This window comes from Vanacampus margaritifer, chromosome 1 (assembly GCF_051991255.1).
Source record: "Vanacampus margaritifer isolate UIUO_Vmar chromosome 1, RoL_Vmar_1.0, whole genome shotgun sequence".
In the NCBI taxonomy this organism is placed as follows: Eukaryota; Metazoa; Chordata; class Actinopteri; order Syngnathiformes; family Syngnathidae; genus Vanacampus; species Vanacampus margaritifer.
The window spans coordinates 55,946,190-55,964,866 of record NC_135432.1 but is presented as its reverse complement, the minus strand read 5'-3'; the positions used below and the strand labels follow the sequence as shown (position 1 = coordinate 55,964,866).

General features: G+C 40.7%; 1 protein-coding gene across 1 annotated transcript in view; it reads right to left on the bottom strand.

Moving 5' to 3' along the window:
• Window positions 1-995: 995 nt before the first annotated feature.
• Window positions 996-18,677, bottom strand: part of LOC144042513 (fibroblast growth factor receptor-like 1) — a 34,266-nt gene continuing 16,584 nt past the window's right edge. Inside the window, exons 3-7 of the mRNA XM_077555417.1 lie at window positions 14,193-14,465; window positions 6,979-7,065; window positions 6,604-6,888; window positions 4,638-4,991; window positions 996-2,703 (exon numbers count right to left, since the gene is read on the bottom strand). Coding sequence (XP_077411543.1) covers window positions 2,252-2,703; window positions 4,638-4,991; window positions 6,604-6,888; window positions 6,979-7,065; window positions 14,193-14,465 — 1,451 coding nt within the window. The 3' untranslated portion in view covers window positions 996-2,251. The remainder of the gene's footprint in view (window positions 2,704-4,637; window positions 4,992-6,603; window positions 6,889-6,978; window positions 7,066-14,192; window positions 14,466-18,677) is intronic.

Here is an 18,677-nt window from a genome sequence, read left to right as displayed (position 1 = left end):
TCCTATCCACGATTTATTTTTATTTTTTTGTTGTATTCCTCCTTCTGTTCCGCCTTTGTCTTTGTGACGTGCATACACTCACGGCCATTAGTTTAAACAAAGTATTCTGATTAATATTGTCATTCTGGAGAATTAAGCAGAAAAATCCACCTGCTTTCATCAATCTCACGGTGGCGGCCATTTTGTCTTGTACTGCCACTTGCCGTCACTAAAAATGACATCACTATGCCTTAACTGCCTGATAAAGATTAATCACGACTAATCTGTTTTCTGGGTTTGGTCATAAGAAGTTTGCAAAATGCACCCTTATGTTGCATTGATTCGAGGAAGGTGGGAATTGTTGGACCTACGACCAGGAAGTGGGAAAAATAAAGGTCTCTGACTTCACCTACAGGCTTCAATCTGACGTCACTTGACAATGGCGACCCCGATGGAGACACAGCACGTGAATGGCAAACCATAATTTACAAGATTACATATTTATCTTGTATCATTTATTACTATATTAATTTAGTTATCCTAACTTCACGTAACACAACGTTGTTTGTCTCTGACTGTGTGAAGATGAAATATTCCTTTATTTATAAGGAAATTATGAAGGGATGTTTGCTGGAGGTCAAACTGAGTTGCTATAAACCCGAACAACAATTTATCGGAATCAGCCATTTTTGTTAACATTCAGAAACTGAGACAATCCGAGTGGGAGTATTACGACTTCCCACCTACCTCGAATGCAGCATTAAACAATGTGATATCATTTTCAGTTGGCAGCAAGTGGCATAATGGCCGCCTCCTGAGATGGATAAAAATGGGTGGATTTTGCTGCTTCATTTATATTCCACAAACACAATATTAATCAGAATGCTGTGTTTAGGCTAATGAGGGCACATACATATTGTAAAGAAATATTTTGACTTGACTTCTCCTTTAATAGAATAACTAGTAGCTGAATCAATTTTCCAAGTATTTTACACGCACGCACACACACACGATGCCACGTTTTGTTCATTTAATCAAACCACCAAATGAGATGATTTCATAACAGAACATTTGGGATTGTCAAAAATAGAACCATTTGCATACGCAATTAACTAAATCAACTACATGTGAATAAACTGTACTTCAAATATACTAAACACAACACAACGGATACTTACAATTTTATGACATAGAAATGCAAAACGCAGAAAAATAAACTTCTTTTGATACATAAAAAAATCAAAATAAATTAAGTTTTCATAACTCAGTCTGATTAAAAATGAACAGAGCTTCACAAACTGTCATTGGTTGAGAACTCTAAATATGATTAACGGTATAGAAAATGAAAAGGACCTGTTATTTTTCTTCCAACAGGTAACACTGAAACATACTCCGCTCATCCGCTTGCAGTCTTTGAACAATATTCGTACACTTGCCAGACATTTTATTAGATACACATTAGGCACAATTAAATTCAACACAAATCGATGTATTTTATTTATTTTTTTGCCTGGGCAAAGATAATGCTCAATTTTGAGTGACACTATCAAAAAATGGTTTGCTACATACTCACATTGAGTCACACCTCAAGTTAAAGGTCTGCATGCGGGCTTTCCGTATATTAAATTATAAAGTTAATATTCGCTTGTTTGATGACAAAATGACCCCAAAACTAATTTTTGCTGGGAAATATCACCAATGCCCACCTGGCATTATACTCACAAAAATGCCTTAGGGTCAGCACCGCATGTCAAAATGTCATTCAATTGAGCATTATTATACTTGCACAGACAGAAATGTGAAATTGGATTGCCTCAGATTGTGCAGGCGTACCTAATATTTTGGCCATTTAGTGTGATTCCAAAACAGATAGTGGTCAGCATTCCAAAGCGCGAAGCGTCTTTGACAAAAGGACAACCTGAGTAGGACCTAACAAGCCCTTTTGAACACCTCCAGTACCATTTTGAAGATGACAGCTGATGAAACGCGAGCTGCGGCCGCTTTTCCGTCAGGCCGCAACAGCTGCATTCGTGCCCACTGCGAACGCAACTCCTCGTCCTTTTTAAATTAAGTGCACAGGCAAGGACTGGCAGATCTTTAGTGGCGTGAGAGTCTGACAACTTGGACACACACAAAAATACAAAATAAAAGCGACAGCACCAAATGTCGTGATGTCATCATGTTGTCTTATGACTGGCCAATTTGGGGTTGTTTGCCCCCTGACAACATCCCGCCATGAAAAGAGTTTTTTTTTTTGGGGGGGGGGGATTCGCTAACACTGGAAATGAATGTGTTGATGCTGATGCACTTTGCCGTCCACGTGGGAGTGTGTGTGCGTGTGAATGTCAGTGTAGATTTTCGGATAGATCTTGGCTCCGCCTCCCTGGTTGAGGAGGAGCTGCTGCTGCTGCTGCGCCAGGTACTCCTCGTAGTTCAGGGAGCTCGCGCAGTCTTTGTCCGGGCTGGACGAGCCGGACGACGGTGCGGCGCAGCCTCGCTCCCGCTCTCGACACGGCGGGACCCGGTGGGGGGCGGCGGCGGCGGCGGCGGCGGCGGCGGCGGCGGCGGGGCTGCCGGGAGGGGGGCACTGCTTTCTACTCTGGCAGAACCAGAGCAACACGGTGCCGAAGATGAAGACGATTCCGGCAGGGATGCCGATGATGACCGGCCACGGTAGCGAGCTGGAGGCGGCGGGAAAGATGGGCATGATGGGGGGCTTGGTGTCTGTAAAAGAGGATGAGTTCAAGTGAGCACAGTGAAAATGTTCACGTTTGTTGATCAATAAAGTTATTTAACACAGTGATTTCAAACCTGACTTCAGCAGATTTTTTGGGATAAATTTTACCTTTCAGATTAGTTTTAATACAACATACTTGCCTCTTTTATTTTTTTACTTCGCCCGAGACCAACAACTTTATCTACAGGTATTCATTATTATTATTATTATGTACTTGCACGTTTGGTATACATTTTTGCCATATAATTAATTTATGTATTAATCATATTAATTAATATAATTTATTATAATTTAATATAATAAATTATAGTTATTTATTTTTGTTCAATATTCTCTGGCCAAATTCAATTAAAACTCATTTCATATTGAACATGCTCGAGCTCTGTATCATGATATTACAAAAAAAACTAGAATATTTTGACTTGTGGATCAAACATTCGCAGATTAAAAAAAAAAGTGTGTGTTTTTTTTACACTCTATTCTGCATTTTCGATTAAAACTCAGTTTGCTGTTTTTATGCTCAGGCCAGAGCCCCGTGTCTAATCCAAAAGTAGGTGCTTTGGCGCCATCTTGTGAATTCTTAAGTCTAAAGTAAGTTTAAAGTAAGTTGCTAGTGCTTTGCTGCCATTTTTGTAGCATCGATATGCGATTGTAAACTTCATAATGGGCAGTTGCAAATTTTCTCTATTACACATAACGGCACATTGAGAGAAAGCAACCCTATGAAAATGAGTTTCACCCCCCCAATTTGATCCAAAGGGCTATTGTGCAGTGTTTGGGGATCTGCAACTCGTTTTCATGAGTGGCTGACCGTTTGCAACCCAAAAAATATTTAATAGAAATATGGCTGCATTTTTAGTCATTGATACAGTAATTTCATAATTCATAAAATTTTGTTCAAATTAAAAAGACCTACTGTACTGTAAAAAACGAGTGTGATATTGATTTGTGTTGAGGTAATTTTTCTGCCACTAGATGGCATAATTGCATTTGTAAGACGTTGGTGACAGCTCGGTGCATTTTTTTCCCATATTAATAGACCCATAGTTGGTTGCAGTGGACATGACATATTGGCGTGTCTAAACCAATGAAATGCATATTTTGGATGATGTCAACACTTTTGGTCCATGATTGGATCTTAACTAACCAATCACAAGGGCAAGTTGATTTGCATGATGTTCATGTTAAAAATGTTACATATAGGCTTGGTAAATTTATAACACGTTACAGCCATATTATCCTAGCGTCCACTATAACAACTAAAACATGAGATAACCAAAAAAATATTCATGTTCTTAAGTGGGAAAAAGAGTCAAAATCAGCAAAAAAAATAATAATAATTGGGTGTGATATTGATTTGTGTTGGGCATTTTTCTGCCACTAGATGGCACAATTGCATTTGTAAAACTTTGGTGACAGCTCTGCATTTTTCTTTTCAGATTAAGAGCTATCTAATCTTTAACATGAAGTAACTAACTTGTGAAATTCTGCACATTTTTAAAATTGTAAAATACAACCTGACCCCAGTCTGCACGAATATATGCATTATTATTACATTAATTACTGCAAAATTTTGACGTGGATGTGTCTGCTGCGTTTTGACTGTAATCCCCCCCGGCATAGGCTTCTCAAGTAAGGGGCGGTCATTAATCGCGCGTTAAAAAAAAAAAAGAGTGGCGTTAAAGGAACTTTAAATGAACTCCCCTAATTTTAATATATCGACAGTGGCAAGGCAAATCCACTTCCATGTTGTGAGGGGTTCAATAAATAAAGACTTCTGAAACTCTAATTTAATGTTTGACAAACCTAAGTAAACATAAAATACAGTTTTTAAACGGAGATTAAATTTACTAAGGGGAGAAAAACATTTCAAAGCTAAATGTTGACTGAAGGACAGTTAGCGGCATTTCCGGGCGCTCACCTGGCAACACGGTGAGGAACGCGCTGCGGAAGCTGTACCCCATCGTGTTGGCACCCAAGCAGATGTACATGCCGGCGTCGTCCTCCTTGGCGCGGGTAATGAGCAGCTTGTTGAGGTAGGAGCCGTCGGGTCGCGACCACACCTCCCCCGTGGGCAGCACCACGAAGCGGTGGTCTCCCACTTCGATGGTGGAGTTGTAACGACTCTCCTCGTTAGTCTCCACGCGCTTCAGCCACTGGATCACCGGCTTGACGTCGCTCCGCACTTTGCACTGGAACGACGTGGTGCCGCCGTAGTCCACCGTCGTGTTGAGAGGGTGCGTGCCCGTCAGAACCGGTTTGGAGTTGGTCCTCTCTGCAGATACAGCAAATACAGACATGTTTTTTTTTTTTTTTAAAGTGGCAGTTTTTCTGTAGATGGCCCCGGGCTTACGACTCTGAAAGAGGATGGAGAGGCACATGTAACACTATAAGTATGTGTGATTAGTTTCCTCTCTTTCTGTGCTCCTGGTTGTACAGTGCAGGCAGCTGGCCTTTAATCAGATCCAGATTGGGCGGAGGGTCTTTGAGTTAAAGCGCCCCTTGAACCCGCCCCCAAGGCTTCCTCAATGTGCTTTTCATAGACGTGATTACGCACATTCATTCAACATGCGGCCAAGATCTGATCACCAGTCAGGAGTGCGTATAGTAGATCAGAGATTGTTTGAAAGTTTATAGTAATTCCACTGTAAAAAAAAAAAAAAAAATCAATTATGAGGCTTATTTATGCAGTTTACATTCATATTTGCACACAAAAATTACGCAACATGTATGTCACATTTTCGCGAGGGGTGGCACGTGTCGTGAAAAATCAACGTGGATAAAGAAATTCATTTTCACCCGCTTCCCGCATCTCATACGGCAAAACTTACACAGCATTTTGAAGTGCTCATTTGGTGCTTTCTACATCTGCATGTCATTATGTGGATGTTTGTTTTGTCTCAAGCACATATCAGAACTGAGTTCTGTAATAAATTTGTCAACTTGTAACAATTTTTTTTACGATCTTGTGTGAACTGTTAGTGTTAGACCTTGACAGTGCCGTGCACTTCATTTAAAGGAGTTGCAAAGCAACTTGGGATATTATCACAAATTTGTAGGGTTACAACTAATGATTACTTTAATAATTGATTAAGCTGTCATTTATTTTGTTAATTAATGGGGAAAAAAAATCAGCTAATAAAAACATGCTTCAATTTCAAATTGACAGAGCAAAAAATGCACAAACATAAATCAATTATGTTTCAGTTACTAACTTGGTCCATAATATGTCATAAAATATGCAAAAATGTTCATACTTGTTTTCCAAAGAAAAAGCAGACTTTTGCAAATGATTCAACACAACGATAATAAGTCTGCTTTCATGGAGGACTACAGAAATCGGAGAATATTTAATTTTCTGTGAGGCTGAAATTCCACGAATTTGCACCATTTAAAATGAAAGAAACTCTCCAAATAATCAATCAGTTCTCAAAAATAATAACCAATTAATTTGATCACTTATTGATTATTCGTTGCACCTGTGCAGTACTGTATTTAGCACGGTTGTCAAACTCCGATTAGCTCAGGGGCCACATGGAGGAAAATGTATTACCAAGTGGGCGGGATCTGTAAAATAATGGCATATAATTTAAAAACAATTGCCGTCAATTATACGCAAATTTTTGCTATTTGTGGGTCAGCCCTAAATTACGGAGATCAACTGTGATCAAAGTAAAGGATCTGATCTAATAATTATGAGTTGTTTTACACTGAAAGACCCATTTCTTGACTCAAAGTAGAGGATCGGTCCATTTTTGCCCCAACTGTTTTTAGAGTGTAGCATTTTTGTGTCAGTAAGCGACAGACGTGTAGCTTTTGTACATTTACAGTTGAAGCCCAACTGTAACATCTTTTAACACTAACGTCAGCCCTCCTGTGATACTCACGTATGACCTCCACTTTATACGTAGCGTTGATCTCTCCCGCCCGGTTGGACACCCTGCAGGTGTACCTGCCGCTGTGCTCGGGCATCAGATTCTTCAGGGTCAGGGTCCACTTGTTCTGGCGGCCCTCGCCGACCTCCTGCCCGGTCAGCGGCTGGTCGTCCTTTAGCCATACGATGTCCGGCCGAGGCGTCCCGCTGGCCGTGCATTTGAGGCGCACCGAGCTGCCCACGGGTCGGGCTATCACTCTCTTCCTCATCTTAGCGGGCTGGGTAAAGCGGGGGCGCACTAATGACCACAAAAAAAAGGGAATTTCTCATTTCTCTAATAAATCATTACGCCTCCTATTCACATGGAGTTGCACGGTGCAAGACTTACCGAGCTTTTCTGACAAGCCATCAGAACCATGGTCTGGATGTGCTCTATCAAACACAGCCGGCCTGGTCCTATCAGAACCCGAGTCATCTGGTGAAACAACAGGAAAACATTAAGTGGAAGTGTCAAAGGGATACTTTACTTATCTCCATTATATTTCATGTCCAATTAATACCATTAAAAACGCATTTTGCCACTGGCTGTCGACTGAAAATGGCATCACAGTTCTTCAGAAGTCAGGTTACGACCCAAAGGCAATTATTAAGAGGGATGTCAATTACTTGAAAATTTCCCATCGGGGCTTGGGCCCCTAACCCCACAATAGTGAAGCTTTACTGCATATAAAGAAATATCTAGGACAGGGGTCAGCAACCTTTACTGTCTTTAGAGCCATTTTAGGCCAATAAAATAACAACAAAAAATCTTCCTGGAGCCGCAAAACATTGAACATTACGGAAACAGTGTGTTAGTGTTAGTCAACACAAAAATGTGCAGCATCCAATACGTAGAGATTCATTTTCTTCTACCGCTTGTCTTTCGTTTTTTGATTTTTTTCTTGGTGAAATTTTTAATACTTTGTTTTTCATACATTTTTAGGCATTTCAGTCTTTCTGCCAAATTTCTGACATTTTTGGCAATTTTATGACCATATCATGGTCATTTTCTGCATCTCTTCTTGTATGGCTATTTTTTGACATTTGTTTCTGCCTTTTTTGCCTTTTTGGCAATTTTGTGGACATTTTATGGTAATTTGGGGGATTTTTTACTGTTTTTGCAAATTTTATAGTATATTTATTTTCTGTGTTTAAAAAAAAAATTGTCTGACTTTTTAGGCAATTCCAAAAACAGTTTACGGCAAATTTCTGCCTTTCTTCTTTTGTTTTTTGGGACATTTTATGGTTTCTTTTCGAAGTTTTTTTTTTTCTGACTTAAAAAAAAAACCAGACTTTTTTGGCATATTTGTGAACATTATATGTAATGTTATGCTTTTCATCTTCCCTTTTGGACATGTTAAGGTATTTAAAAAAATCATTTGAATCTACCTTTCCTCTCTTTTCTGACAAGTTACAAATTGGGATTCTGGCATGTTTTGAATATTACTGATTAAAAAAAATCTAAATCAGTAATTCATTTAAAGAATATTTTATCTAAAAATTTAAAATGATTATGTACCAAAAAAAACACACAACTAGTTTCTACAATTTATTTTTTTTTTTTTTAGAGATTCACAGGGGTCCACAGGAGAGGGACTAAAGCCACATGTGGCTCCAGAGCCGCAGGTTGCTAACCCCTGATCTAGGACAAACAAGTCCTTAGTCTGGTTGTATTAGATGGAGAAAAAAAAGGCCCTCAGTGACCTTGATCAAGACCTCCAAGTTGCCCCCTGAGGACCCTGTTGGCACCTCACATGGCAGCCCACGCCATCGGCCTGTTAATACCGCAACGCTGTAAAGTGCAGTACCGTGAAAGTAAAGAAGGCGCCACATTTCCCATTCAAATGACGCTCCGACAGCTTCACCCAAGCACCTCCTTGGCGCCATCTCCGTGAATTCAGCATTTGTGCATATAGCGGGAGCACGCTCGGGGTCAGACTGGTGGTGCAGCATTTGGAAGTAATCTGATCCGTTTTTCATGAGCATAATTCCAAGAGAGACAGCTGTGGAGTTTATGTCACCGGCTGACATCATGCGGCGCAGTTAAGACGCGGCTTTACGGAAAGTATAATGACTGAAACCCAATCGACCGTTTGTGATGCGTATCGACCTTTTCAATCGGGCAGTGATGAATTAAAAGGAGCGGGTCCACAACAATCCCCGTCTGAAATTGATGCTAAGTAGATGATTGTTCAAGAACGGACAGGCTATGTGGCCAAAAGTCTTGAGAATAGATACGTACAATTCTTACTGAAAAGTTTAAGTTCCTACCACTGATGTAGAATAAAATTTAGATCTTGGATCATCCAAAGGCTATTCTAGAGGTCTTAGACTAGTGGGGCTACATAGAACATATTATTGCCAAGATTTTATTTTATTTCTTTAATTTTTTTTTTGGTCTTCCTCTTTAAAAACTTTTCAGGCGTTGCTTCGCCACATGCTGAAGTTGTTTCAATACCGTTTGGCACGCTCCAGTACCTCGCAAGGTTCCACTGGGTCAGGTAAAGAGAGCAGATGTGACTCCTAACTGCCCACCCCCTCGTCGTCTCTCCACCTCCTGGAACCCTGAATGCTCCGGAGGGTTGTAGGTACAAACCCTCCTTTGTTTGTCCCCTGCAGCACCAGGCCTCGTCATGATGTCACGGCTATTTGAAGGGCCTTCAACTGGCCAACTATAATAACCCATTCCTTTCAAAACAATCTGCACTGGAAGAAATCTCCCCTCTGTTGCTCACTTAGGCGCTCCACATTCCTCCCGGTTCCTGAACCTCCCAATCCAAACAGAACATGGTCCCCTCATTGCCGGGGTTTCTTTTGACCGTTTCCCCCCTAGAACTCCATTTCCTTTCAACGTTTTGGCAAATTTGGGGAAACAATGGTGCTCTTTATGCACAGTTTATTGCTAACCTTGCCACTATTCTTTACACGATATTGTCTGACTAGGCTGTCGACAGGTGAGGTTGGACATGGCAGCCCATTCATTGCTATTTCAGAAATGAATGGCTCTGAATTAATCGCAATAATTAGTTTATAGCAAAGTGAATAATTAATTTACGGAGCAGATGATTAGGTTTATACTATAAGCGCTCCATGGTTGTCTAACAGTCCAGGAGTCATGAATCAGGAACATGAGTACACGTAGAAAAAAACAACAACCTTAAAATGCAATCCGCCCTGAATCCTCGCATGCTCTTGTTACAGTGTTTGGGGGGGGGGCTGACGCCATCCGCTCCCACTTCATTCACAAATCCAGCTACAGGAAACAGGTCCCTTGGCCTCCTGTGCCAGCTGAATCACAGGAAAAAGCCCGGATGATTTGGGGCCGCAATGAGCTCCAGATGTTGATGGCGACAATATAATCCAAGGGGAAAGTTCATCGCACTCCGCTTCCACAGGTGATCAAGGACTGTTTAGCTTGAAATCATCACCGGAGTGGAGGAGAAAATAGAAACGCTATCAGCTCTCAATTATTCTCCAGTTTATTCCTAATAAAATCCACACATAAACACGACGGGCCTATGTTTATGTGTCTTCCCGGAGGTTGCTTCAGGCATGGCTGGATCCTGGAGGGGGAGCCTGGAAGTGATGGGGCCAGTTGTCAGGAGACCACCCTAAACAGGCCTAAACAGCCAGCTGGAGGGATTGAGGAGGCGCCGTGTTGCACCGACTGACCAGATTCTTCAGATAGCTTTAGGGAGGACAGGCTGTCGGCGGCAGATGGGGAATGGACCCACCTCCCCGCCTTCCACCCAACCACTCACATCTCCACTCTCACATTCATATTGATGCATCTTTATCTACTCTTGCATAGTTTTGCCACAGGATCGCCTGAAAGTGCTCTGACCGTATTCAACATTTTTCTTAGGTCTTCAATTGAAACACTTGCTAGGATTTCATTAGCTCTTTATTGCTAAACTGGCTACTGTTGTGTAAATGCCAATGGTGAATGCTGCTAAAGTCGTACAGTTTAGAGTTTAATCAAATACAGTTCAAACCAGATATGTACAATTATGTTTTATTTTAGTCTTCCTTTTTATACTTGTAACAGCTAATAAAAGAGCTTATATTAAAGTACTATTGATTTTTTTTGTTTCAAGGTCCATATGGTTTCCTTGGCATAAAAAACCCCTGCTGTGTGTAATGTAGCGCAACTTGGAAAGAACACATCAATTTAAAAGATTGTGAATGGAGCAGAAACAACGCGTATCAAATGGTGGTTTTGTGATAGCAGTCAACAAACCTTGAAAAAAAAAAAATCCAGGTCATATTGTCCTGCGAGGTGTTATGGTAATATTTTTGTTATTTACATGATTTGTTTTTCATATCTACTTCACAATTCAGAGGTTGTGGGTTCAAATCCGGGCTCCGGCCTTCCAGTTGAAGAGTACAGCACAAATGTGACCCTAATGAAGATTAGCAGTTGATGTGTCAAAATTTATTGATTAATCGACAACTAATAGATTACAAAATTAACCGACATCTATTCGAGTAATCGTTTAGTCATTGTTTAACTTCAAATTGTCCAGGTCCTCTGATTTCAGCCTCTCAACACTAATTACTCTCTCTTGTTTAATCAAAATAAGACATTTGCAAACATCTTTGGAAAACAATCAGCGAACCAGTAACTGAATTGGTTTCAAAAAGTTCGGTGAATACAACATCAATTCCACTTGTGTGATGTTGCTTAATTGTTGTTTTTGTTTGTTTGTTTGTTTTGTTGTTTTTGCTTTTTAATCACAAAAACATACCAACAACAATTATTTGTTAATAAACAATAATCAGGGAAGAATGTTTTTCTTAAATACACTTAAATGTAAAATCTAATTTTATCTCATTAATTGATGGGAAAATCGATAGAATAAAGGATTCTAAAAATATTTGATAGTGACAGCCCTAATTAGAAAATAGATAAGATAGATAGATAGATAGATAGATAGATAGTCAGATAGATAGATAGATAGATAGATAGATAGATAGATAGATAGATAGATAGATAGATAGATAGATAGATAGAAGTGGGTATCGAAATCATTTATTTTCGACACCATGTTTTGTAGTAATACTGAGCAACCGACATCTTGGCTTATGATGACGCCTCTCTTTTCTTTCCTCTGAAGATTAGCGCACCACTAGAAAGCATCTATATTTAGCCTCTTAAAAGGTGGCCATAAAAAAAAAAGAAGCTAAAATTGTAGCAGGCCAATCAACGGAACCTTCAAGCAGGCTTAGCATGACACGCTGCTGGTGTCGTGTGATCAATTCAGAATTAGCTCCACTTAAAAGTGTTTGTAAAAACCCCGAATGGCCTTTATGTGATGACGTAAACAAGGCCGACTTTGATGAAATGCGGCGTAGCGCAAGTGCACAACGAACCTTGACATTAAAGCTGGCTGTACGCCTCCGCCACAACCTTTCATTTTAGCCCAATCAGAAGACACCCCTTCTTTGAACTCCTGAGGGAGACTGGAAATAAACATGCGTCCACTCCATTCCCAACACACAAGCCCCGCTTTATTACAGTAACGCACCTTTTTCTGACACGCTTCCACATCTGCCTGATTATGGTTCCTCATCTAAAGCGAGCGACAGTACACATTCTCTATCCCTAATTAGGCATCTTAGAGTAATTAGACTAAACACAGCCTTCACGCTCCGCTCATTCATCATCATGCTCCGCTCCAGCCCGAAAGGAAATACACCCGCTGCACACGCACAAACAGACACAAAGGCTGTTGGCGGCCACATTTCACCCTTTATACCTCATTCATTAGCTGTGTGACAGTCTGAAAACAAAGCTGACCATTTACACTGACTGTGTTTCTTCTGGTGGCCCCCCTGCTGCGGGAGAGAGTAGCCTACGGAGGAGGAAGAGCTCCGGATCCATTTGATTCATCAAGGATGAAGTAGTATGAAACAATATCCCGTGCTGCTGTTGACTTTGGGCACTGAGAGGTAGCGGCTGTAACACACTCGACCAGGAAAGGATTCAACACTAAACCTCTGTAAAGCCACTTGCTCTCGACCTTCACCTCTGACAACTAAAGGATCCACAGCATGTTAAAATGCACAATAATAACTTCTTATTAGACAAATAAGAATACTAGAAAGTAGGTATGGGGGAGTATCGATACCAGTTATCAGTCTTTCAAATGATCAATACTCGCAACGGTGGCCAATACCAGAATTAGCAAACCCTCTTGTGGCCGTTTTACGATCAGGAAATACAAATTCCAAATTAGAACTAGACTACGTGGAATTTCTGCATGCGTGGGAATGCTGAAAAGCTAAATGCTAATAGCTGAATGCTAAGCCGAATGCTTATGAAGTAAATTGAAAGATAAATTACGTTAAAATTACAAAGTATTAATTGTAGTTGAAAGATAAATGAATAATAATAATGAATAAAATAATAATAATAATACTAATAATGAATAAAAAAAACAATTGAACCCGGGAGGCGTTGAGATTTATATGGAAAAGTTCTCTGAAAGTACCCTCCATTCATTAAGATGGAAAAGTGGAACTAATGATAGCCAATGAAAAAATACAACAACAAAATTATTCAATAGCGCCACCTAGGCATGCAGTACCCTCCATTCATTTAGATGGAAAAGTGGAACTACAGTCAGTTTGTATACATGTATATCCCTTAGCATAATTGCCATGGATATATTTGTAATGTACAGTGGGAGTGGGATTCAAACCTGCAACCTCCTGGTCACTGGGCAATGCAATTTACAAAGTGCGCCACTGAGCTGTATCAGGGAGCTGGTAATGATGAGAAGTTGTATGTATGGAAGTGGGCGTGGAAAGTGGGACTTAGAAAAATTTCAATGTCAGTCCCATTGAAAATTAATGGGAAAAAGTTGATATTTAACGTTAAATTGTGCCAATACTGTAAGTAATGTGGAATCAGATAATAAATACCCCGGAAAACGTGAATTTTAGAAGCAAGTTAAAATTTGAACGGTGTAAATCAGAAGTATTATGTGAGAGTTGTTTCTCGGGAAAAAAGTGAGGAGAATAAAAATCACAATAACATTTGCTTCCAGCATTCCCACAATAATAGAATGTTATTAATTTCATGCAATTTTAATACAAAAATGCAATATTGGGATACATAGGTTTTTCTTTGAAATTATCTGTCATTGCTTTTATTGGGGAATTTTATAATGGATGGATGGACAGATGGAAGTACTAGTGGTATCGGTACTTGGTATCAGTATTGGCGACAAAGGATACTCGAGCATTGAGTACTCGTACTGGTATTGGTCTGAAAAAGAAAATGGTATTGAACATCCCTAATTTTCAGTCCAAAACCCCAAATCCTGAAATAATTGAAGACTATAAATTGTCCATAAGTGCAAGCACTATAGAAAATGGATTGATGGTTATTATAAGACTTCATATTTTAGGGCACATAAATCTTATTAAAACTCATTCAATGCCATTGACGGCTATAGACGTCAAAAATCCATTTGAACTGAGCTGGCAGTGAATGAATTAGTGGCACATTATGGCTACTTGATGTGTTCATTAAAAAAAAAAAAAAACTGTCCTTACCGATGACAATGAGGGTATAGTTGACGTTGACGCTGCCAAAGCCGTTTGTGGCTTTACAGATGTACGTGCCCGTGTCGTCTGCCTCCACTTCCTTGATCTTCAGGCCCATGCGGAGGATGCGGAAACGGATCCAGCCGCTGTTGATGTTGCGTCCATCTTTGGTCCACATGATGAGCGGCGGGGGGTCTCCTTCCACCGGGCAAGGCAACTTGATGGCATTCCCGAGGCGGACCGTCTGTCGGTGAACAACCTTCTCAGACACCCGCGGAGGTCCTGAGGACGTACACACACGCAAACCATAACCATCAACTCTCAGGAGGTAATAATTCAATGGTTGCTCTAAAAAATAAATGTAGTTTCAAAGAAGCATTACAAACACGCTTGCGTATCATATCACCTTAAATGAAAAGGATCATAGATGGATCTTTGTTTTTCACCTATGACCCCTTCAAAACAAACCAGTGACTTCTAATGACAAGTACTTTATATACTACAGATTTGACCAGTTTGTAGTTCAACAACTTCCACTTAGGTGTCAAAATGACACACAGCACCATAACATAGCAAAAAAAAGAAAATAATGAGACGATCCCCGTGCTCCCCAAATTATACTTAAAATGGAAAATGCTACTTGCAAATTTTAAAATATAGCAACTTTTATTGTAGTCTGTAGCATGTGATCGACAGATTTAATAATTATAATTAAGGATAATTTAATTCATTTTGGAAAATCATTCAATTAATAAAACGTATTTTTTTAAAGGGGAAAAAACTCAGTTTTACAGATTTGCTTTAGTACAAGGGGTCATTGTTGAAGCACGAGTCAAGCAAATGGAAAAAAAATAACAGCTTGGTCAGGGGCAGATGGAATGAGAACGAGGTAATTTGTCATTTTCTTGTCTGATTACCCAGAAATGCTGAAACCAGATTGTAATAATTGGACAGGGCCTGTCGTCCGCAGCCAGCACAGAGGGCAAAGTGTTCTGACTCGACTTTTTGTGTAGCGTGCGAGAGATCAAAGCTGTTTGGGGGGGGCTTGGGGTGCGAGGGGCGGGTCGCACTTCGGCGGACAGCAGCGGCTCTTAATTGGCCGGGGTCTGCTCCCTCAGATCTGGTGTAGTGAAGCGGGCTGAAACACCCTGTGATGGTGTTAGGAGGCCTGCACCACTGCTCGCACAACACCGGGCACCGAGCGAGCCCCAATCGTCAGCCCCGCCCCCCCTGAAAGCTAAACAAAACCCTGAAACACTGAGCGGGCCAGACAGCCAATCAAATGCAACTAAACCCTATCGCTCGTCTGGGCCTCTGAACAAATGGCCCGCTCTGGTTGCAGTAAAAACAATGGGGAGGGTAAGTACACATGGCTTCTCCCAATGCATACACACACACTCAAACAAACACACACAGTCACATTCCTCTGGTGCATTTCACACATAATGGTAAACAAGAACTTTATTGATGGGGCTACAAAAAAAGGGGGGAGGTGAGCCAGGTAACTCCATCTGGTTGTTTCATCCGTCACATTGCCGACAGATGGATGGGAGCGGCGTGTACAACATCTGGGAAGCTGCGATGAGCAAAAAGATTTTTTTTGATATTGGTGACTCACATTCTGTACAGTATATACACTAAGTTGAAAAGCATGCTCATTTGCAGCCATGCATTCTATCACGCTGGTATTGAGGAAATTGAAAGTGTCGGCGTTTACGTCTGTAAAGAGGACGCAACCGCAGTTTTTTTGGCTGTCGTCAGCTGGCCCATGTCTCACCCCTCTCCTACCACAGTGGAACAGACGCACTGCTGTGTCTTCTTTAAAACCACAATTGGGTCACGGTGTTGGTGACCTGATCTTGCTCAGTTCATGAGGTGATCCGCTAAGAATGAGTCAGATGTCTATATAAAAAAAAAAAAAACATAATTTTTTTTTTTATAAATCTAAGCAAATGGGCCACAGTTTTCTCAATCCAGCACTCCACTAGATTCCATGTTAGTCTCAGATTAATAGCAGGGTGCGAAACAACAAAATATTCTGATTAATGGACCGAATACACATTAACTGATCATTGCTCCCAAGTCTAATCAAAGCACATTCTTTTTTCCAAAAGTTGGAAAACTTGGAAGATGACGAAAATCTTAAGCCTTAAAAGGGAAAATCAACCCAACGACCAATCACAGTTTAGCTCCCGAAAACAGGTGGGCTGTGTTTGGTTGTTACCTGATCCTGAGCAACAGTGATGTCATTTTCAGTCGACAGCACGTGGCAAAATGGCCGCCACCTGAGATGGATAAAAATGGGTGGATTTTGCTGCTGAACTCATATTCCACAAAAGCAATGTTAATCAGAGTACCATGTGGAGGCACAACATACCAGTATTATTGTAAAGAAAATTTTGGGGTTGACTTTGCCTATAAAAGTTGCACAAATTGTCATCTTGTGTGACATTATGCGTGACGTCTCGTAAGACTTTAGAATAACTCGTACTGTTTTGTTGCAATGGACCAGCCTCAACAAGGTGTGAAGAAAAAAAAAATAAGAACATACTTTACACTGGAAGTAAGGAGAAAGTAAGAAAAAGGACTGTACAAGTAAATATTGAGATGCTAATGCTAATGAATTTATCAAAAGGCACAATATTTTATTGCATTAATGTTTTACAATTGTTAATGTTTTTTCAAGCTTTTCAAACCGCTAAGGTTTTTAATATAAATTAAAACTGTGTTTAAAAAGTGCCACAACATAATATTTATTATAGCTGATATATAGAGTCTTTTTATTATTGTAAAAGAACAGAATGTTACAAATGTTACTTAAAACATTGCCAGCACGGTTAAACTGGAACAGATTAATTCACTTTCATTCACATCTGAGAGAGAGAGTTCATGTCTGCCTCCCAATTCCGAGTTTTGGGGTTTGAATGTCAACTGGCCTTCCTGTATGGAGTTCGTATGTTCAACCTGTGCTTGTGTGTGTGTGTTTTTTTTTCCTCAGGTACTGTGGCTTCTTCCCACAATCCAGAAACATGCATGTTCGTCTCATTGAAGACTCTAAATTATCCATAGGTGTGGTGTGGATATGAGTGACACGCTGTTTGTCTATATGTGGCCTGGGATTGGCTAGCAACCGGACCAGGGCGTACCCTGCCCACTCACCCAAAGTCAGCTGGCATAGGCTCCAGCTGACCCGCGACCCGATGAGGATACGTGGTATATAATATGGATGAATGGATGATTTCTTATGCTTCTTTGAAATCTAGAAAATTCATGTCAACAATTTTCCCAGCACGGACTGTGTGCGACCTTGAAGCTTTTTTTTTTCTGGAGAGCTCATTCGGTAATTTTACCGATTTGACATGTCATCATCATTGCTCTCTCTTTTTTTAATATATTTTTTATTTTGTATGTGGGTGAGTATGTGTATGTGCGTGTGTGCGTGCGTGTGTGCGTGCGTGCATGTGAGTGTGTATTCATTAGTTCACCTAAAACCTATTAAAAAATCCCATACCGTTCACCTAAACCGAACACTTCCAGCCAGAGTCGTGAGGCCGTCAGGAGACCCGAGGAAGGACCAAAGAAAGGAAAGGAAAGTGAAATCCAGCACCGACCAGACCTTGGAGCTTTTCATTGAACTGTATACTCAGTTCAATGACTTTAACCAATGCTAAACTGCAATCACCCAACACAAATCTGGCATCCAATCCTCAATGACACATACTGTAGTGACTACAGTAGCACACTGTAATATTACTTAAACATGTGTTTCCACTTCTATTTACTGTCTTTCATCACTGTCATCCTTACTGTGGCGAAGATATGTTAAATGATATGGAATGTTATTTGGGACCCCTCCGGCTCCAGACGTTTACAAATGAGCCTAATGCACGAGAAGTTTTTGGCTGGTGCTCCAAGTGTTTGGAATGTGCAACAAATTATTTCCTCCCTCAATCTCGGCTCTTAAAAAAAAAATCTTTTGAACTCCCTTCTGAAAAACAAGGCAGAGAGAAGTGCCGAAATCAAGGACGTGGTCTGCATCACGTAATAAGTATTTGCGCTTGTGTGCATGACCGCTATCCTTTCTTCAGTAGGGTCTCTCCTCCACCTCCTCCCTCTCAAGGACAGGTTCTCTTAACCTTGAAGTTGAAAGCGCCGAAACCACAGAGGCTCTCTGTGCAGAATGGAATAACTTCTTTATCTGCATGATTGAAAGACACCCAAATGCAAAATGTAATCGCGGAATTCTGCTGAAAAATGAACCAGAGCTGCACTCTCTTCCAGTCTCCCGAAGCTGGTTCCTGAGGATATGGCCAACTACGCACCGGGTTTGTGATGAATGACAACGTGCCAGCTACATGTCAAACTGGCCGCTTAGTCAAACTCTTAGAATTAATCGCCGCTCTGTACGGAAAACGAGACACGCGACCATATGGGCTTCCCCGTCTTGTGGCGCTGGTATGGAGCGCCTTATTATAGCCGGGCTCCATGTGTGAA